Source organism: Egretta garzetta, unplaced genomic scaffold, assembly GCF_000687185.1.
Source record: "Egretta garzetta isolate BGI_Z169 unplaced genomic scaffold, ASM68718v1 scaffold612, whole genome shotgun sequence".
Lineage (NCBI taxonomy): Eukaryota > Metazoa > Chordata > Aves > Pelecaniformes > Ardeidae > Egretta > Egretta garzetta.
The window spans coordinates 798,556-825,921 of record NW_009259030.1 but is presented as its reverse complement, the minus strand read 5'-3'; the positions used below and the strand labels follow the sequence as shown (position 1 = coordinate 825,921).

General features: G+C 47.0%; 1 protein-coding gene across 1 annotated transcript in view; it reads right to left on the bottom strand.

Annotated features, from left to right (window-relative positions):
* The window catches only part of ADAM19 (ADAM metallopeptidase domain 19), a 31,132-nt gene extending 4,432 nt beyond the window's left edge, over positions 1-26,700 (bottom strand). The window contains exons 1-19 of the mRNA XM_009634723.2: positions 26,597-26,700; positions 16,777-16,855; positions 15,647-15,723; positions 13,800-13,992; positions 13,265-13,330; positions 11,859-11,930; positions 10,844-11,010; positions 9,593-9,677; positions 9,206-9,345; positions 7,393-7,570; positions 6,569-6,658; positions 5,154-5,349; positions 4,762-4,870; positions 4,028-4,232; positions 3,428-3,508; positions 2,220-2,328; positions 1,982-2,117; positions 1,681-1,747; positions 910-1,125 (exon numbers count right to left, since the gene is read on the bottom strand). Of these exons, the coding sequence (XP_009633018.1) occupies positions 910-1,125; positions 1,681-1,747; positions 1,982-2,117; positions 2,220-2,328; positions 3,428-3,508; positions 4,028-4,232; positions 4,762-4,870; positions 5,154-5,349; positions 6,569-6,658; positions 7,393-7,570; positions 9,206-9,345; positions 9,593-9,677; positions 10,844-11,010; positions 11,859-11,930; positions 13,265-13,330; positions 13,800-13,992; positions 15,647-15,723; positions 16,777-16,855; positions 26,597-26,700 (2,370 nt within the window). The remainder of the gene's footprint in view (positions 1-909; positions 1,126-1,680; positions 1,748-1,981; positions 2,118-2,219; positions 2,329-3,427; positions 3,509-4,027; positions 4,233-4,761; positions 4,871-5,153; positions 5,350-6,568; positions 6,659-7,392; positions 7,571-9,205; positions 9,346-9,592; positions 9,678-10,843; positions 11,011-11,858; positions 11,931-13,264; positions 13,331-13,799; positions 13,993-15,646; positions 15,724-16,776; positions 16,856-26,596) is intronic.
* Between the last annotated feature and the right edge of the window lie 666 nt (positions 26,701-27,366).

Sequence of the window (27,366 nt, the reverse complement as noted above, 5' to 3'; positions counted from 1 at the left end):
TCCTATCCATTGAAATATTTTGGGGTTGTTTTCGTCTGAAGGATATAGAGAAAGACTGCCTGGGAGCCAGCCTCCTGCTACCCCCTGTAACTGAGCCCTTTGCTTCTTTGCTGACCCTAACCTAATAACGCTAGTAGGGAAATATTTTGGTAAAATGAGTTTAAGTCAGGCTGAGTGATTGCCAGCAAAAGAAGTAAATCAATGCCCTTTCCCTATAACCCTCAAAATAACCTCATGGCTAAGGATGCTCACATAAGATAGGATCAGTCTGGGATAAGTCTAATGTGGCCTATGCAACATGCTAAAGGTCCCGTTGCTGCTCCCCATCAAAATTTGTCTGAGGCTCCTGAGGCTTTGTCCAGGAATGGCCAAATGCAAGATACCTGGGGGATCATGCCAAGGAATGGAGATCCCGTACTCGGTACTGAACCTCAGACTTATCACTGACTGGTAATCTCAGAAGGAAAGAAACACAGGAGATAAAATACATGCCAAATACATGCCAAATGGTAAGAGGAGCTATGCTAGGCTTGCTTAGGGAAAAATCTGTACAGTCCTTTTGTTCCTGGTAAATTATCTATTCGATTTGCAGCTAAAAAATATTTAGATGACCTTGGTAAAGTGAATGCTGCTTTGTCATCCAAGATACCTGACTTCAGGTGCAGGTCAGAGGTATTAGGGGACCTGAATTAAGAGCAATTGTGCTTGCTAGCACCCAGCACGGTCATTGTCAGCTACACTACAAAGCAAGGAGCACCACTAGTAATTGTCCTCTGGTGAGATGGAACATGCACCAGCGAGCATGGTAACTCCAACACCCCCACCAGGGTTAGAGAGGCTTCACCAGCCTCACTGAGAACAAACCTCCCCATCAAACCGTATCTGCAGGTCAGTGGCGCAACTCCGTACCTGAGAGACGGGGGGTTTGGGAGCCGGAGGCGCTGGCCTGCTCGGGGGCGTCCGCCGGGACACATCCTTTGTGGCTGCTGGCCACGCTGGCCCAGCAGGCTGCCCCACACCACAGCTGTAGCCAGTGGAGAAGGCAGATGGCTGCTGTGTGGTTATTTGGAGCCCTGGAGCTTGCTGGGGAGGAGGTTTTGATGGGATTTCAGGGAAGCCAATCACCTGTGCAGAAGAACCACAAATCCCTAGAGTTAGGTATTTCCACTCCAAACCACCTTTTCACTCTGCTAGATTTTTGAGGATCTGCATGAGGTCTTTGAGCCACACAGTAGAAAATAGTGCCTGCAACACCAGTATGCATTGTATATATCTAGTCGGTGTTGATTAGATAGACTGGGACAATTTGGGATCACAAGGCAGAAATAGGAATCAAGAGAACAGAGTAACTCAGGTGTTATCTTAGAAGTGATGCTTGCAAATAAACCTAGGGTTTGCAATTTATACAGTTTTGAGAGGAGGACGTAACAGAACGTCTACCAAGAGAGACAAGCGGCCACACAGGCCTGGTCAAATCCGAGCTCCTACCTTTAAGGAAATGGCTAGAACTAGATGCTACATTCAGCTCCCACTGACTTTCAGTCATGGGGTATGTCTGTCTGGTTTTCCCATCCTTTGATAAATCCGTTCCCCAATTGCAGCATGAGAGGGAACCACATCCCACATCTCAGGGTGGTTGCATCTCCCCCCAGGGGGGTGGAAGGTGACCCTGTCCCTTACCTTCCTCTGCTCCTGGGGGGTCTTCAACTTGAAGGCAGGGTTGGCATGCCCATTTCCAGAGGTGTCACTGACCAGGAGAGAAAGAAGAGAGTGTTATTTCCTTTATACGTTTTCTCCTTTTTTTTTTTTTTTGCTGTATTTTCTATTATATTTCAACTGAAGTCAAAAAAAAAAAAGAAGCAAATACTGACTACACCAAACTGGTGTAGTTATATTCCTCACCACCTTTGCAATTTCTCTTCTGTTCTGGCACCGAGAGGGGGTGGATGCAAGCACACAAGGCACAACACTGACAATTTACCTGAACTGCGGTGTCTTCTTTAGAGAACAGATGGCAAGTTTATTCCAGCATTTCAGATAATAGAATAAAAGTATGATTCCAATGAGGAGGAGAATGGGAGCCAGGACTGCAAGAGTTACTGCGACCGCTGAAGGGCCTGAGGGCAAGAAAGTAGAGTTAATTAAGTGAAAAACTCTCTGCTCCCAATCTAACTCCAGTCCTTCTGAAGTGTCACCATGGTAGAGTTGGTCCCACTCACCTTTGGGCACGGGGGGACCACTGTCCAAGCTTCCTCCCCTCCCCTGCTTGTTGCAAAACGGGGGGGCCCATCCCTGGTCACAGTGGCAGTTCTTGTTGTTATTGCAGACCTGGGGCAGGAAGACTCAGAGACTTTAGTGCCAGCTCCTAAAGAATCTGCAAGCTAAAAAAATTAAGCCCTGGATGGATAAAACACTACAGAAGAAGCTTTATTTAGCATAAATAGGGAGTTAAGTGCCTGGAAACATTTTCTTTTCAGGGATAGAAAGTGCCTTTTATTTCCTCAGAATTTCTCCCTTTCTCCAAAAGACAAAGGTTCTTCAGCTGAAGTGGCACTAACCTGGATTCAGGAGAAAAGCGGCATCTAGAGATGCCTTTCTCTTGTTGTTATCTCTAAACTGAAGGACAGTCTTCCCTTCCATCCAGTGAAGATTTCTTATTGTTTAGGTTTATTGCTTGGCCCATTACTATTTGTTTTATTGTCTAGGCAGCCCCTGGAGGAGGGGGCTGATCCCTCTGATCAGGGATGTCCTGTGCTAATTGTAGCATTTAATTTGGTCCTGGGGAATAGCTGTAGGAAATGATTGACAGCTTCATGGATCGTAGGAAACGAAGCAGACTGGGAATGAAAAGGCGAGGGACTCACCTTGCTCTATCGGGTACATCACAGGGCCTCCCAAACTACTCAGGGAGGCACACACTGCTGCATACTGCTGTATTTATCACTCCTCTCCATTGCCTAACTGGACCACGGGGATGGCGAGATGCTGATGTTTTGTGCCAGAAAGATCAGCCTTTTCTTTCCATCCCCTGGGGGCACAGCAGAGCACAGTTTGGGATAAACTGTTCTACACATGACTTTTTACTACACTTTTCCCTCAGTAAGTCTGATTTTGTTTTGGTTTGGTTTTTTTTAATTCAATCTAAACTGGGCCAAGAAGATTTTTCTGTAAGGTTACCCCTTCTACCTTTTTCATTCATTGCAATTCATATTCTTCCTGTAGACCTCCTTAAATGCTATGCCAAAGGGATACTCATGGACCAGAAAACGCATCAAACATGAAAGGAATGTGAAAATTAATAATCAAGAAGCAGAAGTCCAGAGCGAACCTAAGCATGGTATCAGAACTGAGCTGAACAACCATCCACAGATGAATGGCAGCCCATCCTGTTTCAGTCTGAAACGGAGATGAAAAGGAAGACACCTACTCCGTGCCCGTGGCACTTCTTGCTACAGCTTTCAGAATCAAAGATGATGGATGTGTTCTGGCAGCGTCCCTCAAAGCAAACCTGCAGAGAAAGGATCCAAAAACTCAGTGTTAGCTCTTAGTGTTATGTACCGTATTATGGCCTTGTGTTATTTTGTGATTTGTGGGGTCCCTGTGCCTTGGCAATACAAGTAATACCATGGAGAGAACAACAGGCCATGAAGTTAACCTGGTTCCCAAGCAAATATTTAATCACTACCCTAAATGCCAGCTAACAGACATCAGGGAGCTCAGAAGTCGATAGCTTGGCCATGCCCATGTGGCAAGTCTGAGCAAGACAACCTCAGCCAACTAGCAAATCCCAGATTTAGCACTGGCCCTAGACTTCATCTGGCAAAGACTTAAGGTATGGCCTTGGGTGTGTATTCTTCCATTGCTTCTCAGAAGCCTCTAAGAAATTATTTTTCTAACAAACATAAAAATCCCCTAGAAAGGTATTAGACATAGAAAAGTAATGGCTTGATAACCACAAAGCACTTCCCAGGTGGAAAAGTGATACCGTGAACCTCCCCCAAGCCGCTACAGGCAGGGCTGTACCTACATGATGGCTCCCACATTTTGTTCCTGTCAACACCAAGCCAGGATCCAGCATCTCCTTTTCTTCACTCTCAGATCTGTACACATGGGTCCCTCGGCACCTCAGCTGCGTCCTCTGTGTGCGGATAGTTGTGTCTATGGCCACCGCATTGGACTGCAGGGGTTTGGAAGCAGAGCTCTGGCACTGGATCTTCCCACATTTAGCATCTCTGATTTCAAAGGAAAGGCTAAAGTGATTATCTCTTGCTTGCTGAATGTTTTGCAGGCATCAGCTCTGCATGTAAATTAAAGCAGCAGTGTTGAGTCATTGTTCAATGGCAAAAGAGCAAGCACCTCCCAAGAGCTGGCCCAAGCAACAGTGTTTGATGGGTACTGATGGTACCATTTCACTGTCCCCATGGGCAGGCCAGCCTCAACAAAATCACAGATAAGACTAAGAAGTTTATGCCTGAGTTTAAAAGCTACATTTAAAGTTATGGATTTGAAAATCCTCTCTTCTGTTGATTTGAAAAAATATCAACTAGATGTTTTAAAATGCAAAAGGCAGGGGAAATGGTAAACTTAAAGCTTTAGTCATAAGGGCTCTAAGTCCATCAAGGATGCAGCTGGTTTCCCAGAAGGCAGAGGGAAGGAGTGAAACCAAAGCACAGATCAGTTTTATCTACTGGCCCATAATTTTGTAATATATAAAAACATCTTTTCCAATGAGCAACTCTTGGCTGCAACTCAGCTTTCTACCTCATCTCACACTTTCTGTAGTTGCCGTAGATGTCCTTCCCACAGTTCCCATAGATGTCTCCAGCAGCATTAACCTTCTCGAAGCAGGTGTCTGGTGCTGGCCTTGCTCCTGCATGGAAAAAGACTCAGGTGGCTGATTCCTGTGGAGCCTGGCAGCCCATCCACCCTCCATGCCAACCACTCAGTTGTTCTTTTTCTGGGATGGTTTGAGCATGGGAAATATTTGCTGCCCCCTCCAAGCAAGCAAGGCAGGAGAAAAGACTCCTCAGACTTTGCCACTGATAATGGGTGTGGAAGGCACTACTGCCTTACACAGGGTGAATAACAGCAGGGTGCCACATAATATTGCCTGCTCAAAGGACAAGGTATTTTACTGCAAGTGGTGTCCTTACCAGGCCCCCACAGCTGCACGCACTGGTCTTTATAGGTGAGACACATGCCGCTGTAGCAATAGGCCTTTCCTCCATCGCAAGAAGCCCCATCGATTTGGTAAGAGTTGGGGGGGCAAAATGGTGACTCGCCAGTGCAGTATTCTGGGAGGTCACAGAGTCCCGATTTTTCCCTGCAGGGAGTTCCCGGAGACATCAGCTAAAAAGATACAAAGGGAAAAAAATTGAATTATTGCTTGGCTCCTTTGTGGTTCCATGTCTGCACAATGTCTCCTTGTAGATAAGAAAAAATCTTGCAGACCTTCACCCACCTTGTCTTAGGTTTTTTGAGGTCAGCAGTGATCCAAATGGCTCTAACTTCATTAACTGGGTGAACTGTGTAGAATCAAATTAATGACTGGATCCCTTCCCCAGGTAGCAATGAGATCATGCACAGAAAATAAGGCTGCCAGATCTCAAGGGGACACCGATCCATCTCACTCTACCCTAGGGTAAGATCTGATTTACCTAAGCCACCTCTGACAGATGTTTGTGTAACGTGTTTTCAAACCCCTCCATGTTTGGGAAGTTTGTTTCAGTGTTTGCCTGTCATTTCTGCTGCAGATATTTTCTTAACACCTAACTTACGTCTCCCTTGCTTACAAGTTTACCGAGTTCATTCTTGTCCTGTCCGCCATGGACATGGAGAACAGAAGGGCATGCACACATCTGGGAGGTTTTCCAAGTCTCTTGCGAAAGGGCTGAGTCCAGGTGGATTCCTGGAAAATTACCCTCCACATGCTCAGGATAGGTCAATGTGCAAACACAAAAATGAGCTTAAGAGAAATGTTTTCCTATGATCATTTTTGAGCTCATTTCTTGTCAAAACTTGAGATCTTTGGCTCCAAAATCAGAAACACATTTTAACCAGCCTCTACGAGGACTGCTGAGATTTAAAATTATAGTGGTCACACACATACAATCCTCTTTCCTAGTGTTTCTTCAGCAAGCACCTGGGCTAAAGGAATTCAATTGCATCCCAGAAAAGAGGGTTCAGAGCAAAGATAGCATCCAGCCTAATCCCCAGAGGAAGCGTTTGCTCTGAGAGCTCTGTCTAGATTTCTTCTAGAGCCAAAGGAGAGAAATATTCATACTTATTCATCCCACCCCTAAGTGTTTAAGAGAAGCAGTGCGACTTCATTCCAGCAGCATTCACAGCCCATCTTATCACAGGAGTCAACTGAATTAGTCGGCTGGAAGAAACAACCCCACCAGCTTGATGGCACTCATAGCAGTTGTACCTAAAAATCAGGCCATGCTGCTTGCAGGTGAGGAGCTGAACTCCACGTTTGGCTGTGTTTGCTCCCCTTTCCCCTCCATTTTTCAGCCTGACGCTTCCACCACCATTCTTCCCTCTTAGGAAAAGCCAGAGATCCCACCTTGCACTGATGACAGCAGCTGCCGTGGGCACATTCGGCACCCAGCTTCAGGGAGCAGGTGCTGGCGTTGCAGCAGGGGTTATTGCATTCCTGGAAGACAGCGAGATGCAGGGGAGTTTACAAGGCAGATGTTCAAGACAAGAACGCGCCCGAGCATCCAAGTGTGAGGCTGGCACTAATCTGTTCCTGTACATGTCCCTGCTCGCTGCAGGGGGGTTGGACTACATGACCTCTAAAGGTCCCTTCCAACCCCAAACATTCGATGATTCTATGATTAATTACATGCAAGCAAAGTAACAGCCTTCCTCCCTCAGTATGTGCATGATACCCTGCCTGTGCCAAATTCCAGTACTGCCTAATTGTATCCTATGTCGGACTGACTGGATACTGCAGGCTGTGCTCATTAGTGAGCCTGGGCTGCTGGTTCCAGCTCCCTTTTGTCTTATTAGCCAAAGCATGGATTTGGAGAAGTGAGATGCAGTGCTAAGAGAAGCCCCATCCTTACCAAGAATGGTAAGCCACAGGTGAAGTGAACTTATATATGAAACTGCAACATCTAAGATCACTTTGTCTTTTCTTTTTCAAATGACATTTTCATCGCCCTGAGTTCTGAGATGCACTGTACCACATACTGTGAATTTAGTTAGACATGATACTTTACAACTTTGATTTACATTGTATATGCATTTACACACACAGAAGGTATGCATATCTCCTGCACAAATAAAAGCTGTTTACATATCATATAGCTGTACTTGCAAAATACATAATAAAATCATTGTGTCCCACTAAACCCCAAATGGTTGGATCTGAATAATCATTACCTCTGCCTCTCCACAATCACACTCCTCCCCCTCTTCCAAGTAGCCATTTCCACATTTCTTCCCACCATACATTTTTTTGGTATCCGGCATATTGGAGAGACACATCCCTCCACCAGATCGCAGATACTTCTCCAGCTCTTTTCTATTGCACTGGTTGAACACCTTGGGAAATGGGTGCCTGAATACAGACAGAGTACAAAAACATCATGACGGACTTGGGCAATGGTTTAGAGAACCAAAAAGTGAACACATGCAAATCCTGACAAGTGCCAAAGGACACAAGTCCTTCTCTGAGGGCTCTGAGATTGTGCAAAAGTGGATCATGATTCTGTGTGTGTGTTCAAAATCAGATCCACCTGGATTACATTAGAAAATAAGGTGTTTGCACTGCAAGACTGTCTAGTAATATAATGGCCTTAAAAAACAAACTTTATTGAAATGAAATCTGTTGAGTTAGCCTTGACTTTGTCAGCAGACAAGTGTGGCTGCCTTTACCTGCTCAATACCGAAGCTGTGGCTTATCCCCAGCTCTGCTTGAACAAGCCTAAGAATACAGCAGTCAGATTGTAAATAACTGCTTGTGAATTTAACTGACAAAAATAACGTTTCCCTTTTCCTATCTACTGCCTCACTGTGAAGGATGTGAATATTTTCTGCTACACGAACTATTAATTTCCACTGCTACAATGCTTGAAGCTGTGCGCTCTGTTCACGCCCATGCATGTGTGAGTACATCTTGCGTACTGCAGGCTCTACCTGTGTGCCAATGCTTAACTCCTCACCTAAACGTTTTTCCTTATTTGAAGGAAATCATTCACATAAAAGAAGGTATCTAATAGAAAGAATTTTGTTAAAAACTGCTAAACCCCAAGGAGGAAGGCTTGAGGAAACAGCAAATGTAGCTTTAAGTGAATGGGTCAGCTGATACCCTTACGTGACTGAAACATGGAAGCTGTCGTGGTTCCTTATCCAGAATGAGCTCTGGAATCCCTGTGGGTTTCCAGAGTCACTCTCGCTTCCCCTTTTTCTCAAAGCTAGCTATTTCTTCCCTTTCAGACCCAGGCTTGCCGTGGCTCACTGAAACCAAACAGTATTCTTAAGACAACAAGCAATTGATCTGGTTTCATGTCTTCTGACTTAGAAATATAATTCTATTGCTGTGCCTTTTAATAAAATCAGTTCTTGCCTGAAGAAATCCTTTTTCCTCTCTTTACCACACTGTACTGCATGTTGTCTTTTGCATGAGATGCTTTAGAAACCCTGTCAACTATCTGTGCATCTTGTGTGTCACACGAATGAAACCCACGTAAACCTCTACATGCCAAGGTCACACATGTTCTGGCCACCCCTCGTTTCTCCGTACCTGCTGGCAATAGGCAGTCCAGGTTTTACAGAAGGATGGGTGCATATATGCACTGAACTTGCTTTAGGATGATGTATCATTTGGTAGGATACAGGGGGAAGCACAAACTCAGAGACAACTGGTCAGAGGGGTCCTGAGACAGACTCTCAGGACAGAAGACAGCAAAATTTTCCTTTTTACCAGACAGTTTAGAGCTCCACCCCTAAATGCTGCCAGGTCCCTACATTAGCTAAAGCCAAGCTCAGGCACAGTAAGTTCATTGGGAATTTAGCAAATTGATACCGATACATGAGCCAGCATTTGCCCAGCAGTATTTTCTCTATAAACACGCTGGTTCCAACAGGCAGCAACAGACCCACCTTTAGCCTGCATCTCTAGCTCTTACTCCACCAAAGCTCTTGTAACAAAGCCCTTTGCATTTCTCCGTGAGACCCTGTAAGACAAACTCACCCAGTTGCAGAAGCCATGATGCAGCCTCCATCTTCTGCAGGGGTAGTACAGCAGCCATCTGAGTCATGATTCATGCCAAAATTGTGTCCCATCTCATGGGCAATGGTAGCAGCAACACCAATGGCATTATCAGAGTGATCCTGTGCAAGGTCAAAGAGGCACATCAGCATTTTACCTGTGCCTGTCCTGTGCACCTCTGAGCCAATGGGGTAAGCGGCACTTTTCATTACCACACGTAGAAAATATCTCCTGAAGGTATTCCTGCCTATGAGCAGGTGAGCTAGAGGCCTTCATGGGAAATATTTTCTTCCTGGACTTTAGGAGGTGTCTATTCTATGTATCGACCGCTGGCGAGAAACTTCTTATTAGGTATTAGCAATTACTTACCATGTTTACTCCTCCTGACTGGAAATCCGAGCACATGGCCATCACAGGAGCCAGGCCTACTGTGGTTCCTTGGAAGGGCATACCCCTAAAATCAACCCAGAAAGACCATGAAATGGCACCAAGGCGCTTGAGAAGGCAAGGCAGAGAAATGCATCCTGTGCTCTACAGCTTTATACATATTGTATAGTGTCAGGTGAACACATTTTCTTTAGTAATGTCTTCAAGTACATGACATTACAGCAGAGCTACAAAGCCTTAAGACCTATTTTTCTTAGGCTACGACTTTGTTTTATGGGCCAAAAAGCCAGTCCTATATTTTGTAACGGTCTGGTGACAAAAAGCACTCCCTCTGAGCTTTGCAACAAGCACAGAAAAGACTATTTCTGGATCCTTATTTGGTTACCATTTTGAATACTTAATTTACCTTAAGCCTGCTATTTGCTGGCTTGGGATTCAGGGATCTGACAGAGTACTAGATAACACCTCTGAGGTGCAGCTACGCTTGGCTCCTGCCTGGTGAGCTGGAATCCTGCACCATCCTTGCTGGCATCTCTGAAAGGGGAGCCTTGGAAATTGTGCTCAGGACATGACTAGGTGAAGGCAAAATACAGTAATGTTAAAGGGGAAAAAAAATCCCAGACAAAGACAACAAGGGAAAAGGCACTGCCTCGCCGCATTTCAGTCCTATGGGTTTCTCCTCTGACTCGCCACTACTTACTTGTGGGTGAATTACCATGGGAGAAGTAAGGACATCTAAGAGTTGCTGAAAATTTTTCTTCCAATGACATCTGCATTGCTGGCCATAGCTACTGGCCCTAATGAGATGAGTAGGATGAGGCACAGATCTTCAGCTGGCTCCCAGCACCCTGTCCCCTGTGCCTCAGAGGGATGAGTTAGGAGCAAATGCTTTCTGCAGAGGGCTTAGCTTCCCTTTACAGGCCTTGCTTGTGGTTCAGATTTTCTTGAAATGGTACATATAGCTGTGACAGATCACGTGCAGCTGCCTGTGATACACACACACAGTAAAGCCGATGCACTTTGGTGCTTGTGTATTGAGACTGCTGCATAGACTGGGACCTCCACTTTTCCTAAGGTGATCATGCTCTGGGTGCCCAGAGCTTAATGCTGGCTGAGCAGCCACTACATACATCTGCCACTCTGAATCTTAGAACCATATAATCTCACATACTGATTTCTCATCCACCCAAACTACTTGTTCGAAACAGGTTATTTCAGGAGAAATAAACCTACGTGATGAGTTGGGCGTTATCGTGTTTTCTGTGCACTCGCTCCTTGCTACTCCAAGCCAGAAAGGACTTCAGGGTGGAGTAGGGGTTCTCTGTTACATCACATTTATTCCAATTACTCCAGATCTCCAGCCCCACCAAGGCAATCCGGATATTCAGGGATCTGTAAAACTAAGATATAGGAAAGAAAAGAGATGACAAAATGAGCACCACTAATTTATTTTACTGTCATTTAAATCTTGTATATAAACCCTGCTAAATGCTACTACAGACACACGCGTCCAGAGAAGATGTTCTCTATGGAAATGCATTGCAGCTTAGCACCGCAGCTCTGCAGAGAGGAACGTGCACCACCCACAAACCTAAACTCAGAACTAGAAATGCTGAACTTTCTTTTTTAAATGAATGACAGAGATATTATCTATCGAGAAGAACAAGGACTGGCAACTGAGATCATGTTTATCTTTAGATATGGCAAAATTCCTGAAAAGAGGAAGGAAGTAATCTGCTGCCCACATCTGGTACAAACAGGGCAAGTCTTCACAGACAGGGGTTGAAGGGAGCGGTGGAAAGAGTTTAAGGGGAGAAGGGGGGTATGAAGGGAGTAGAGATCTGAAACATTGTGACATTTACTTCAGCAGCAGTGGATACCACTGCAAGGATGACCTCTGAAGGCTGCTTCTTCACTTCTACTTGCCAAGATTTCTACAATTTGAAGTGAACACCTTAGCCCCTTGTCAAAAAGCAGTACTTAGGTAACACAGTTAATATAGAGATGTATTAAAACACAGAGATGCTTGTGCTGGTCCCAAGGTAAGGAATGGCGATTCCCCCACCCTGCCCCTGATGTCCAACAGCAGAATTGTTTGTGAGATGCTCTCCACTCCCCAAGGCACTGGGGAGAACAGCTTGGAACATTATTCTCTCTCCCAGGAAGGCAGTTTTCCTCTGTCACAATTAATCCTCAGAATTCATGATCTGGGCTTTGCTTTCCTCAGTTCACGCACACCTGATCTCACCTTATCTACGTAATTAGCAGCCTCCACTAATTTAAGCCTTGTTGCTTCAATGTTGAAGTGATGCTTCTGAAACTGAACAAAATGAACACGTCAGGCAGCACAAAGGCAACTAGGAAAAGCTGAAATGTGTTAAAACAAGCCACATTACTCTGGGAATAAGAAGGTGACTATCAGGTGAAGCCTAAAAGCTTTCCTTCCCTGTACCTCAGACTATAAGCCGTACATGCATATTCAGAATTCATTCCTGTCATCCCACTGCAGCGATGCTACTCCAGAGGTGGTAGTAACTCAGTGGAGCAACCCAAACTTCTCAAGAGCCCCCAGAGCCAGGGGCTGACACAGAACTGACAAATTTGCCAGGTAAAATATATGGTAACATAACTTCATGTTTGAGGTCAAGGCTGCCACAGCGGTCATCCCGTCTCACTCATCCAACGAATGGGGGATGCATCTCACTCATCCAACAAATTTGCCTATTTAAACCACCTGGCAATTAATGAGTTAATTTTATCAAACTGTTTGATTCAAAGACTTAAAGTTGCAAAATGTTTAGATTTTTGTTTACCAGATGACAAAACCTGGGACTTTTCTTCTAGGGAGGGAGGCAGCAAGAGCAGTTAATGATGACACTGCAAGGGTGTCTACCCCAGCTCGTCTAATGAAATGGTGAACATATGGTAGTTCCTGGGTATAATGTGTTTTCTTATAGTTTCCCTGGTATCCTGCTGCCTAACAGAGAGGGCTGAAATAGGTTCTGCCTCTTTAGTTTTGTCCAGAATAAATTATAGCCCAGAACACTACGTGGCTTTCACTATTGGAGTTTCAAGTTGTAAATAATGAATAGGACCAGCCTGACTCCCATCTGTGCTGGAGATTAGATGATCAGCAAAACACTGCGTGGTTTGCACTGTCAGTAAGTACATCTGGCATGCTGTCCAGGCTGGGGATGGGGGAGGGATCGCTGATTCCACTGGGTCTCTTCCAGCCCTATTCTATGATCTAGAGCCTTGAACATGTCTATTTATGTATCCACAACCAGCTCAGAGCAGAGGATAATCACAGTTATCTTCTCTAGAGATTAACTGTACTGCAGAGTTACAAGCACGTCGCTCCTGGAAACCCCAAAGTCACCCTGGGGTGAAGGCAGTCTCTCCCATTGGTAACCAGAGCTAACCACTGGTACCTTGGGAGGCAAGGACCGACCCCAACCCTAGCCCTTCAACCAAATCGCAACCAATGGCTGCTAGGACAAAAGTGACCAAGACAGAGCTCTCCCTGCCTGCTGGTAGGGTAGGACCATCAGGATGGCAAGAGGAAACCTGTTGATCTCCAGCTGCCCTCCCCACCCCAGGATGCTCGCTCTGGGCCCAGCACCCAGTTGGTATAAACAGCATCCCTTTTCTTACCTCTGCATAATCAGCCACGAGCAGAAGCTCCACATACTTCGTAGACTGCAGAGTCTCCCGTTTCACCTGTGGCATCCGCAACACAGGTTATTTCCCCAGTATCCCCCAAGAAACTCTTCACAAAACATACATATAGGCCATTTTTCCCAGTTTGCTTTTCACTGCCCATTCGCCCCACCCCATCACATGCAGGGACCTTTAGATGTGATTGACTTGTAGCTACCAAGTCAGTTTAGCTACAGCAAGTGCCCACGTGCCTGTCCGGTCCTCAGCCCACCCATTTGTTCAGGTATCAAATGCACAGATTTGTGCAGGAACAGCTACAGCCCAGTTCCTCATGCTACACAGTGGTCCCCAACACTCATTTATTTCCCTGCTGGAGCCATTATTTGGCAACCAGCTTGCTACAGACCTTAAATATTCTCCTTCATTTCACTGTCTGAGCTACGCTCCCAGAGAACAGCAGGCTCCTCAGGCTTGGAACAGGTGGGAAATTTGGAGCATCATGCATGGACCCAGTTTGAGCCCTGCTCACCCTCTGGCGAGATGGTTTCATCCCAGTCGTGAAGTCCCTGAGCCAGTCCTTGGCTGCGTCCCCAGTGCCCTGGTAGCCACAGGCTCCTCTCTGCAACCTCAGGTTGTCCAACCTGTAGATCAAGTGCTGGTTTGGGCTGTTGGGAACTGGCTCTAAGATATAGCTGGAATTGCTGCTCAATAAGATAAGTCCTCTGTTCAAACAGGAAGCAATAAAAGGGAAAGTTAATTACTATCACAGCAACCGGAGACAAATCCTTCTGCTGCTACTGAATTCCCATCTGACCCTGGCAAAGCACTTATCCCTACCAGGCCATTCGGTTCATTAATAAAAAGGACAGGAATATTTTGAGTTCAGAGGGGGGGAAGCCCTGAGCTTGCCTATATTAAAATCTATTCAGCGAGTCTCAGACATTCAATTAAGGGGCTATTGGAGCATGTGCTGCAACAACGCTAACATGAGAAGTGCTGATTTTTTTTTTTTTACAGTACAGCTTCTTCCTTTGGGGCAGTGGAAGCTTTTCAACCAACTGAAGATAGTGGACTTTAACAGAACTGACCTAAAAATGTGATGACTTTGTCAACAGAAAAAACCACGGCAGTCTCTGGGACTTGCACATAGCCACACGGTTCTGGTTTTCTCAATGAGCGTGTTAGAGCCAGGAGAGCTGGGAGCCAGGAGAGCTGGGAATCTCCCATGTTTGATGCCCACTAGAAGATGCATGGCTTGATGGGCAGCATGCCTCCCTGTGAAGGCTCAGGGTGAACACAGCCACGTGTGCTCAGCTCCTGTGCCTTCCTGGCAATTAGAAAACGACATCAAGGAGTTACCACTGACAGCGGTGGGGTGCAGGAACGCCACCACATGTGCACATCAAGGAGACATCTCTGTCTCCTCTGCAGCTAGGCAGGCAGAGCCCAGGAAAATGCAGGCTGACAGAAGAAAGGCACCCCTGTGACTACTTTTGCTTTTGGATAATTTATGGTAAACCGCAGGTGGCTGCTCTGTCCTGTTTATCTCACTGGGCTCTTTGGCCTGTGCTACATTCACTTGAAGATGTCTCAGGTTTGCTTTGGCATGGGCTGTTTCCTGGCTGGAGCCGGTCCCACCAGCACAGCTTCCAATCGGCGCTCGAGAGCGGATGACCGCTAACATCAATAAAGCCCATGTGGTGTTTTGGAAACAAACTCTGAGCTGGTGTAAATGAATGCAGCGCCTTGGTCGCAACACGCCATTTCATTTACTCCTGCTGAGGATAGAGACCGCCTTTTCCTGCCAAAGACTCCATTACTACCAAAGCGAAGGTTTTAAATGCATAACACACACAACCCCAGCGCCACCCAGGGAGAAAGCAGAGAGCGGGGCTGACGACCCGGGAGGAAGCTCAGACTTGAAGACTTTGCCCCAAAACACACACAAAAACTTGTCAGGTGTGAGAGACTGGGAGAAAGAGCAGGTTTCTGCATTAGTGTAGAGAACTGGGCTGGGGCATGACGAGTCCTGGCCCTGTCTCTGTAAGGGATGCAGCCCTGAGTCACTAAGGAGAGGTTGTGGCTCCGGTGGTCTATTGAGCTAAACTCACTCCTTGCACGAGCCCACGTTGCCAGCACAAAGGGGGAAGGAGTCTAGAGGCTGGCTAGAAGCCACGGTTACTAATGATAGCCAAATTTCTGCATTTCCCCTGACATACTCCCTTTTATGCCCAGGACCCTTGGCTGGGTGACATTTGAGAACAGGTCTATCTGCCCCAAAAGAAATAGAGCCACCGGGCTGCCGAGCGTGCGTGGCAGCATGCTGAGGAGCTGAGCAGAGGCGTTCCTGCAGCCCCAGCATCTCCAGGCACTTACCGCAGCCCCCTGCAGGCGCTGAGTGTGACGCTGGAGCGCTCCCAGCCCCGCACGACCCCGTGGTAGAAGCAGTGGTCCTGGAAAAGAAGAGGGGAGCAGGGTTGACAATGCAGTTTGGGGATGGATGTATGCTATATTTAGGCATCACTGAGTCCCACATTGAGTGCTGCTGGTATTCCAGTAATCAGTCTCTTTCCACTGCATTTGGCAGTTGACTATCGTAACTAGATCTCTGCGAGTCTGCATCGAAATTTGGCCTTTCAGCTGCCACGCATGGCCTGTGCAAATGCATCAAACGGCTCCTTGTTGCCAGTAAAAATTAAGAGCTTTGAATCCCCAAGGAAGCAACTCGGATGGCTGCAGCATTAAGGCCGACCCAAAGCTTTCTGCCTGTTACGGGAGCTGCCTATCGATGGCAGCTGGCCCCGGGTCAGGCCCCAAAGGACGTGCCTTCAGCCCAGAGAGGGTGACGCCATGGGCAGCAGGGAAGTCCCCGTCTGGGGGCTGCTGGCAAGACAAAGGCGGCCTCTGCAGGGACAAGGAGGCTTTGGGGCAGAAACGCCAACATATTCATCACATCCCTTCCCCTCGCCCCGGGGCAGTATCAGTAAAGATGATCTCATGGGGTTTTTATCTCTTATTTTTGCATCGCGACCAATGCCCATCTTTGTGTCACTGCAGCAGAGAGTCAGCCAAGGCCTGCGTGAGATCCGTAATTCATGGAATTTTTACTGAACAGGAGCCAGCTTACACGGGCTGGTTTTCACAAAGGCTGGGAACATCCCCAGAATGGAGTACCCAGTGGCAAAACTAAAAGCAAGAGGATGAGAAGCAGAAGGAATAAACGATTCCCCAGCACCCAGAGAGAGGGGACTAATGCTCGAGGCTGACCTGGGCTCTCGTATCAGAGCTTAGGCAAAACAGTAAGAAGTCCCCCATTGCTGTGGGAGGGAGACACTTTCTTGCTGGAACCCCCCCCAGGGCAGAAAGTCAGATCGCCCTCCTCTTCAGCTTACAGGAGACCCATGGCCTCGAAGAAAGGCTCTGGAGAAAGAAGGTTACCCTCTCCTCCGGCCCCCTCCCTGGTCTCCCCTGGACACCACAGGAGGGAAGGCGCTCGCTGGACTCACCACGTGGGTCAGAGAGGTGGTCTGGGGCTGTCCAGTCTGGCTGTAGTAAGTCTCAGTGTAGCTTGGTGCAAAGAGGTTGCTGCAGATACAGGGAGGGGGAAAGAAAAGAAAAAAGAAAAGGAAAAATTACAGTGAGACGTTTCTTTAGACCTGTATTTCTGCTTCCTAGGTATGTTAGAAGGTCAGCCAGATGCAGCTCTTTCTGAAGCCAGTGTAAATGCTCCTGTTGCTGTGCACCACTGCTGTGGACTTGGGGCAGTTGCTGTTTGCTACCTGCAGTGTGAAACGACTGCAATACACAGAGAGAGCAGGCATGAGACAGATTTTGGGGGACACCAGCCGAGAGCTACAGCCCTTTCTGCCTGCGATTGTTAACAGGCTGTCCCCAGGGAGGCAGCGGCTAATGGCTTTGGGATGGCACAGGAGCCACCCGAGCTGCTGCAGGACCAGCGCCGCAGGCTGCGCTTCCCTGTGTGGAGCATGCTGTGGTGGCAGAGGGTCAGAAGGTGCCACATCCATCTATCTGCTGCCCTGGCAGGAGCTGAGCACTTCTTGGGGAACCCACCCACTTCTGAGAGGGTGCAGCGAGCCATCTTCCTAAGCAGTCTTTCAAGCTATTTATTAAATTAAAATAATAAAGGAGAGCCTGCCCCTGAGTTTGATCAGGCACAAGAGATCGACTTCCAACAGCTGCAAGTGAACAATTCAACTTTTACATGAGGACTTGAAAAAAAAACATTGGAAACTCAACATCATCATCCTGCTTTAACGAGTGAAAGACTCTGAGTGGAGTTTCCTTTACTACTGCAAAGTCATGCCCCAGATATCCTGGGATTAGACTCAGCGCACCGAGTCCACCATACCAAGCACACCACGGGCCAGCTCAGGATACATCTGGGCACTGGAGTGAGTTCTCAGCTCAAATCCAGACTCTCTCCAGTGCCCCAATCTGAGCACAATTATAAACCAATCTGCCTCTGCATTTCAACATCTGCCCAGAAGCCAATTCACATCTTTGTCCTAGGAAAATGCTGATTCCCTAATTTGAATTTGTTTGTCTCATCCTCATATAGACAATATTCTCCCTGTCTTCAGCACAGGATTAAACCAAAAGTCTATAAAAGGCGCTCCTGTGCACTGAATAGTAAGTGGTTTGATTTGGTTCCAGAAGAAACAGCCTTCCCCTTTTTAAACATCTGCATTTGCTAAACAGTGATGTACAAAAGTACAGCAAGTCAAAATCTGGGCCAAACCCAGAAGGTCATATCCTGTGTCCATCTCGGCAGCAGTAAAATGTAGGTTGAAAACAGTTTTTTAAAACAATGGGCACACTTCCAATAATTTGGAGCAGGATCACAGAATATGCCCCATCTATGGCACACACTTCTGCAGCAGCCCCACGGTGCTGCCAGGCCACCGAAGCGCTGCACTGGCCATGCCACGAGGCTGCCATGTGCATCCTGGGCAATGCGATGCCAGCGATGCTGCAGCTGCAGTTCAGTCCTTCTGCATCCCTCTTTAATGTATTTCATGCACCAGATTTTTGAACTATGATCTGCAAAAAAGCAAGAAAGAAAAAGTTTTCCTCTTTTCTTTGCTTGATTTCTTTAGGCTGGCTGAAGAAAGCTGTATCGGACGCAACCCCAAAGATTTTTCCATCTGTCTTGGTTTTTGGTATGTAGCAGTCAGGTCTAAGCCACCTTAAAAGCTTCTGTTTGAATTAGGGATTGGGTGCTTGTGATACCTAATTAAATTGGGTCAGAGCAACACGAAACACAACCTTTTATCAGCATGTTTGAAAGTCCTTCCCCCATCTGGCATCCAAGGGCTCAGACACCTGATGGCTTAGTGTCAGACAGAACTGTGTGCCACTGTTGATTTGATGCATTTGATGTTGGGAATACAACAGCTTTTATCTTCACTTTCAAAGTTCACTGTTGACCAGAAAGCTCCTTTTGTTTCTTTCTGATGTGTTAATTCTCACCACTACATCCTTTCAGTGATCAGAAGGTGAGATTGCTGCATCCAGCTATCTCGGATCTGTAAACTGAAGATCAGCACAGCAGCACCATCCCACAGAAAATAACTCCCTTCATCCCCCTGACTGCAGCAGCTTGCTCAGCACACGGCTGCAAGGAACAAATGTTTAATCAACAGATTGCATTAACTCACAGGAAATTGCCTTGAGCAATGTGCTCTGGCAGGTATGGTCAGTGTTAGAGACTGTCATGTCGAAAGCAGACACTAAACCAGTGTGCATCTGTCCAGTGCTACTAAAGTCAAAATTAGACACCAGCCCATGGATTCCAGTAGCTGAGGCTCGCACAGCCTACTTGTTTCATTCCCAAACAAGCATTCTTATGTTTTCTTCCTGCTCCTTTATTCTTGGAAAGCATTCACTATGAATAGCTATTTTATAAAATGCCTTGGTGCTTTGATTCCTGTCCAGCCCCACAGCGCTGCTGCCCAACCCCAGTGCCGAGCTGGGCAATGCTGAGCACCAGCTCCTGGCACACCATGTTTCAGGGCACAGGATGATGCCACACAACACATGGCGTGTGCACATCTCTTCCTACCTGCAGAATCAGGCTCTAGCCCCTTTTAGTGTGGATTAAGGAGCTGAGAGGTCTGCCTGAATTTTCAGGGATGCTTCTGCAGCTGCTGAGCTCAAAGCATGCATCATTTGGCTGAGTGGTGCCATGTTATGACTTTCTAGCCTCTCTCCACCAGTTGGCTCCTATCCTACATTGTAGACTCCCTATGATCGGTCCAGCTTCTTACTCTGAGCTGAAACAGTCTGTTTTTGAAGACCCTTCCCTGCCTTAACACAGGGGAGCCTCGTGGCTCTTGCAGCACTGCTGAGAAGGGCTATCACAGTGCATCAGACGGTGTGCGGTGGGGAGGGCAGTGAGGAAAGAGGAAAAACAACAGGACATCTTGCAACACCCTTGAGGTGCTATCTCACTTCAGAGGCTGTGAAAGCTCATTCCCAGCCCAGCTTACTTCCTCAGGTAGCATCAAGCTTTCCACCAAACTGTAAATAAATAGAAAAGAAGCCTTCTTTCCATCTCAGAGTGCACCTAAGTTATTAGCTAGTCTTATCCCTCTTCTCCACGTGTACCAGTTGTTGGATAAACAGGTGAGATTAAGGAGATGCATGTACCCCAAAACCTTAGCAGTGGCCTTTTCCTGCCATCATTTTAGGACAGCATCACCGCCAGGCTGAATGGCTGATTCCAGGGGAGCTCAGCGCTGCAAAGCATTTCCAGAGGAGCACAGAGCTCACCTCCTTGCTGGAGAAGGAAAGCCTGGAAAAAACAGCACTATTTGATCTTTATTCTCTTTTACATTATATGTCTCAGTGACTACCTCTCCAGCAGCTCCAGATGAAGCTGCAAAAGTCTGGATGCAAAAATAACAGCATTTAGAGGCTTGTGAGCTCCAGTCAGGCAACTGGCACACATCACCTTCCTAAAAAGCAGCATAGAGTCCACCATTAGAGGAGTTATCAGCATGAAGAATTGATGAAGGAGGAAAAGCTGTTTTCAGATGGGAGCACTCTCCTTTGCTAAACCTTGGTCACAGCTGCAGCCACGTGAGGCTGTCTGAGGCCAGGCTAAGCCACACAAGAGCACTCAAGATGTTCTAGAGAAGTCCTCACACCTTTCCAACAGCAACCAGCTTTCGGCAAGATCAGTCGTTCCCCGAGACCCAGCTCAGCATCCAGCTCAGGGTGGAAGAGCCTGCTCTTGGCAGGATTTGTTCCCCAGAAAGCCTTGGGAGCAGAGTTAAATACAAGAGAGGAAGCCAAACAAAGGAAGAGTGGCTTGGTGCCATAATGTACAGATGGCTTGAGACTGTTTCTGCTGATGACCGACATGGAGTGATCTTGGTCCTGCTCCAGCCTGTCAATGATATCATTGTCTGAAACCAAACCCTCCTCCCCATGCTGCTGTGTGGCTTGCTGGAAGGGCCCTGCCGTGCAGAGCCGACATTATAAGCCAGCGTGGCTCTGTTTCACCACATTGAGACGCCGTGCCGGGGAGGGTCACATACTTTGCATGTAAGCTAATGGTATTCAATGGGAGAGGCAGGGTGAGAGCGTGGGGCAAACCCCAGCTTCTCGGCGGGCAGCTGCCCCTGTGGCACTTGGGGACAGCACAAGAGCATGGCCTCCAGCTCATCCAGCCACCCCAGAGGAGCAGAAAAGCAGCTGGAGAGAGGGGCACAGCACACCCAAACCCTCCCCAAACAGCAGAAGGAAAGCTGGGGCCTTTTTTGTATGACCACGTTCATTTGAGGGAGTGCACATTTCCCAGCTGCTCTGGAGAACCTCACCCCTATTTTCCTGATAAATGGGAGCAGTTTTCTCTCGCCTGTGAAACATCACTTGTTAGCAGAAGTCTCGGAGGGGCTCAGAGCCCTCGGTCCCAGGGGACCACTGCGAACGTGCTCAGCTCCCCCAGCCAGAGATCACCCATGGGCACTGGGAAGGCCCCAGCAGCACACTGATGCTCTTGCTAATTGGAACAAGAAGGATTTTTTTATAATTTGGTCCCATGAGCAACTTTGTTTGGGTTCATTTTACAGAGCGGGTAGTCTGCATGAACAGCTGCCAATTTAAAAGGACCCGTGAGTATCAAGGAGACCAACATTTTTTATTTCCTCCCAGAAAACAAAAGCTAAATGGCCCATGAAGCTCTCGTGAGAAACATCAACTCTTAATTTTTCAGTTGTCAGACCAAGAAAAGTGAAGCCTGCAATCTTTTACATCTCTTCCCCTGTCCCTTTCCTCAAATCACAATAAATCTGTCCATTTAGGCTGCCAGCATCTGGGGGTGGAGAGAATTGGCTCTCCCAAGAAAGCTTAGATGTCAGATTTCCATCTACAATTTGTGGTCCTACTCCATTGCCTCTCAGTGGGATCCAAGTAGGGTAAGAAGGGGAATTCGGCCCCTTACCTCCCAGACACTTATATGTTCCCTAAAGTCAGAATTTATTATCAAAACCTAAGGTGACCCCAACTTGAACACAGTCAACACATGAGCAGGCAGGCCTGCTTTCTGTATCCACCACTAGTGGGAAATCAGAGATTTCACCTCTCTGGAATCCTCCAGCCAAAATCTGGCACTTCATAAAAATCAATTAAATCCAAATTTTTTTTTTGTTGGTGAGTTTCATCCAGACAAAGCCTGGAGCTCTCAAGCTCCCTTCCTCAAGAGCCTTTGCTGATATATCTGAGAACATTTACTGTGTGAACAGCATCAGTTTGGAAGGAAAAAGGTGCTTCCCAGCTATTGAGGTGGAACTAAACTAGCTATTTGTAATGACTGGGAAAATATCACAGGCTAAAGACTCTCTATCCCCTTTGCCATCTGCATCATCTGCGACCTTCACTGTGTAAATCATGTTACAGGACCCAAGTAAAATTTGTCACATAGCCCCTTGGCTTATCAACAGCAACCATAAAAGTTGCCTGGAGAAGAAAAAGGAAATAAAATAAATGGGAAACTGGCTGATAATGAGTCAGGGAGCAAAGGGCTTCATTTCCTCATCTCTTCCTCCCTGCCCCATACAGAAAAATCACCAAATATCCCAAGGGAACCAGGAGGCTGAAAAGCAGCTATGACTTTCCAGGTCCCAACCCTCTTTTTCTGATGACTCCAAGAGACAGTAGAGCAGAATAAACTCAATTTCCCTCCTTTACATAACCCTTACCCCCTCCCCATGCAGGAAGCCCGTTAGACACTGATGAGGTGTAGCCCATCAGTGGAATTATCACATATATCCTTCCTGCTTAGAGGTGGGCAGCAACCTCCCCTCTTCCTCACTCGGTTGGTGTAAGAGGCCTTGGAAATAAGCAAAAGCAGGAAACAGTGATATACAAGAGACATACAGATCTCTTATCGCACCCCTGAGAGCATCAGTGGGGCTGGAGTGCCCATCACCTACCCAGGTGGGGCCAGAAGGGATTGGAAATGATACTGGTCCCTATCAGATCCAATTGCCTAAAAATAACTATCTAGATTGCTCCTGAGGTCAGAACAGATGAGCTTTGGACTTTCTTTGCAGTGTCCTTAGCCAGTTGCTGCACATCTCCACTGGGGCTCTGCCACCAAGCGCCCCACACCACCATGGCTGCTGTGGGCAGGCAGCAGCCAAAATACACAGCCGTGCCCCACACTGCCCACAGGATCCACCTGCAGGCAGGGACATCCCCTGGAGAAGCCTCCACTGCCCCTTGCAGCTGAGATGGCCTTTCTCAAGTCTGCTCTCCCTGTGAGAGACCCAAAGAGGAAGAGAAGAGGGAGGAAAGTCTTGCTGAGACTTTTCCTGCACTCAGGTGAGAAGACAAATTCCATGCAGGTTTCTGTTGTGCAAATACAAGCTCTGCTCTTCTCTAGAAAGAAAAGGCTCACACCAGGCAGTGCTGCCACACACAGAGGATCTCAGCATCCCCTCCCTGCTTGGCTTAAAGCTGCTTTTTATTAACAAATGCAAATGCCTTCTAAAAGTCACTTTTCATCCAGGGTTTGCAACTCAGATTCTTCCGTTCCTAAGCCCTAGCCAAATTTAAAGCTGCTTTATAGGCATCTCTCCATATATTTGTTGTTTGCGCAGCTTTGAGCTTTCCAATCCTGCAGCTGCAGGACATGGTTTTAGTCATTTAAAGCAAGCCTGAGTCATTTGGGGGACATATTTTTGTCATTGTTCAGAAATGTTAAACAGTGTTGTGAACTCTGCTTGGAACTACAGTGCAGTTCTGCCTTCTTATCAAACCCCTGAACAGGAGATAACGCAATATGATGTTAACTGCTAACCCAGACTCAGAGGTGTGCTGAGCTTATTGCAAAATACAGAGTTGCACACAGTTCTAAAGAAACATTCTCAATAATTTATGCGTTTTACCTCTGCGGATGAACACAATGTCCTTTTCATACGGAACGTGAGATCACAGGCTGGGTGTGAACATTTCTTCCACAGATTGAAAACAGCACATTTCTTTCAAAGCTAACGCATCCCTACTAAAGCTGTACACATTATTACTTCCTCCCCCCCCTTCAAAGCAAGCTCATATTCTTATCAGCTTTGGCTCGCCATAAGGAGAGTGGCAAATGTGTAAGAAGGCTGCCTAATCCACATTTCACTAACTTGTCCTATTTCCTTTCTAGGTTTTGGAAACATTGGGTAAATCACATCCCAATCAAACCCTGCTGATGCCATTCATTTCGTGCTTTCTTCAAGCAACAGGAGGCAGGGAGATGGTTACGAGAGGCCAACAGGAGCCAGGTGGGTGCGTTCACACCCCTGTGCTGAGCCTGGGGACAGAGGGGGAGCAGAGCACCAACCTCGGCAGCAAAGCTGGTTTCCACAGGCTCATCTAAACTGGATCAATTAAGTGACCTAGAACTCTGGGACTCATTTTAAATTAAAAAGCCCAAAGTACCTTCCTTAAAGCTGCAATTCTGTTATACCCACTTCCATGTGAACTTGAAACCAGGAGCAGCCAAAGTTTCAGACAGCTTTGAAGGGATGCTTCCCACTTGGGGGATTCCAACTTCTCTTCTGCTGCCTGGGTGCCCAAAAACCCTTCAGAGAAGTCCCCGATACTGCAACTACTCAGTATCGAAACCTCAGCTAGAGCCTCAGGCTCCCCTGTAAGATAAGCAACAGCAGTGGTGAGCTCCTCTGGGGTGTTGGGGAGCAGCCCCAGGCTGAGAAGCAGGAACCCAAGAGGCTGGGCTGGACTCCACCTCAACAGCACACTTTGACAAGGAGAAACAGTTTTCATCAACTTAGAAGTGCTCTACAGATGCTGATAATTACAACATCCACAGGGCTCCCAGGGACTTCATGTTTTTGTTTGCTTCATCATTTCCCTTTTAATTTGAGTGTCTCTAAACTACCTCTGCACCTTCACAAGTCTCTGAAAAGTGGTGGCTCTCCAGAGCCCCTCATCTAATCAAGTTCAGACTCCCATTTTGGGATCGTGCCATCACCTTTCTTGATAAAGAACTTGAAGCCTGGCGAGACTCCCACGTGAAGCACTGCTATCTGTGAACCACTTGCATTTTCCACAGAAAATAAAAATAAAAACCTCCAAACCACTTGCTGTTTTTCATCAGTCCTAGCAAGGCGATTCATCCCGCAGCGGAAGTGTGTGCGCACGCTTAAGCTTGTGTGTATACCTCTCAATGAGGGAAAATGCATTTCAGGAAATAAACACAATAGAGACCTTCTATTATTATAATTCTGCACTAACACCAGCAATGAGTTTGCCGGCACTGGAAATAGCACAGCACCGCTCCCGCAAGGCACCTGGAGGTTACGTCATCATCCTCAGAGCACAAATGGATGAATTCAGCGAGGCTCCTTGCTCTTGCCAGCTTCTACTGTGTCAGAAATAAAGGCACCTTTGCATAGTGACTACGGAATATGCAAGACCTGACAGTCCTTCCACCAGGAAGGAGACCCCTGGCAGCGTTAGCAGTTGCATTGCTTCCAGGTTCAGTTCAGAGACTGGCATTGCTGACCCTGTCATCAGCCACAGCTATTTCTCCTGCATTAGACAGGACTGAGTTAGCAGTGCTTATGGTGCCAGGTCTCTTCTACCACTTCGCTATTTTCCCAGCTGAGAGATGCTAAAACACACAGAATTTATAGCTGTTTCTGTTTAGTTCTACAGAGGTGCGTGACTGCCTGGGAAATGCGTCCAGCTTTTGCAGCACTGAAACTCCCAGTAGCTTAAGTGGCCTATTACAGCAAACACCTCGCCGGACGTACTTGCCTTTCATCAGCCATCAGAATTCAGTCTTTACTGCAGACAGTGCCAAGAAAAATCTGGTTTTCCTCCCGAACGCCCTGATTATCACTTAGGTTTACACACTGCCATCAGAACTAATTAAGACCTTCTGACACTTCACTCTTTCAGGAGGAAAGCTGAGCCCCCAAGCTCTGTGGTTGGGATGTCCATATAATACATTTAAAATATAATCAGGGTCATTATTCCAAGGTTATTACTCCTACTGATTCAAGTAGACAAACATTTGGTCGTGTTTCCATAGATAAATCTTCAGACCCATTTAAAAAATAAATAAAACTCCAACAGTGCAAGTGGACTGCTTAGCAAAAGACAAGCTTCTTGCAGCTAAATTTCCAGCTGCTGTTCCACCACTGGAAACTTAATATACTCACAGGGCAGAGAGCCTCTGGAGCAGCCTCCAGACCAGAATCCTTCTACCTACCTTAATCTCCTGCAGCTTCAGCTGAATTCAATACACATCACGCCCTATGCTATCACACAGCACTGCTGTATCATGCCTGAGAGGGGGTTGCATTTCAGTTAACGCAAAAGCATTTTTTCAGTCTACTTTAGCGCGAAAGGCACTAATGGAATTGAAACTGTCACATTGTTTCTCCTAGGAAACGGAGCAGGACCTCTTCAGATCACAGCAAATGAAATCCTCATTAGTCACACTGACTCTAAAGCATTGAGCCATTTGGTAAACAGTGCTCTTCATGTCAGCAACATTTTCTAGTTAATGTAGTAAGAATTATGATGCAAAAATAAGTTTACACACTGAGGGTCAGGTCACCATCTGCTTTTTGCTGACAAAGCTCTGTTACAGTCAGCACTGCTTGGCTGATTAACATCAGTGGGGACTCAGACCTGGAATAACCTTGAAACCCAGAAAAGGACTTCCTCATCCTGTCTTTATCAAAACCCTGTTGAAATCAGTGGAGGTTTTCCTGTTGACTTCACCGTAATCCTTATTCATTATTTTAGTGAGACCACAATGCAAGACACAAGCACACTTACCCATTTTTCTCCAGTTCCAAGATGAGCTCCCGGCCTTCTGCCTTTACCTTAACTTCGGCTCTGAATGGATGCTGCGTGCAAAAGAGACGGTGCCTGTTACTCATACATCATCATGAACACATCCAGAAACACAAATTGTTCCCCTGGAAATTGCAGCTGACCTTACATGACTCCTAGCCTTCCTCCTACCTTCAGATCTGGAGTGCTGGGGAAGGGAAGGGACGGGTCATGGCAGCTCCCAGCCCCAGGCACGCTGCTGCATCCACACGGCAGAGCCATGCAGAGCTGGGAAGCAGAACGGGCATGCTGGTGGGATGCCGTACCTGAGCTGGTGACCCTGGTGTCTCAGGAAGAATAACAGTCCAGACAAGGCAACAAGTCCCAGCAGTGGAGCGCTTGGAGGTGCAGCTGGGCGGGAGGCGTGCGCTGCACCCCCTTTTCTCCTGTACACTATGCTCAGGACCACATCACAGGACATCCCAACTTGCCCCAGAGGTTTACAAGTCAAATATACAAGCTAGTTAACCAAAGCTTCCTTTGTTGTCGCAGCAGAAAAAGACATTTTTAGAAGCCTATTTCAGGACAGTGGTGAGGTTGACACACCAGAAGGAAGGGATGTCATCCAAAGAGACCTGGACAGGCTGGAGAGGTGGGCCTGTGTGAACCTCATGAGGTTCAACAAGGCCAAGTGCAAGGTCCTGCACCTGGGTTGGGGTAACCCCCAGTATCAATACAGGCTGGGGGAAGAAAGGATCGAGAGCAGCCCTGCC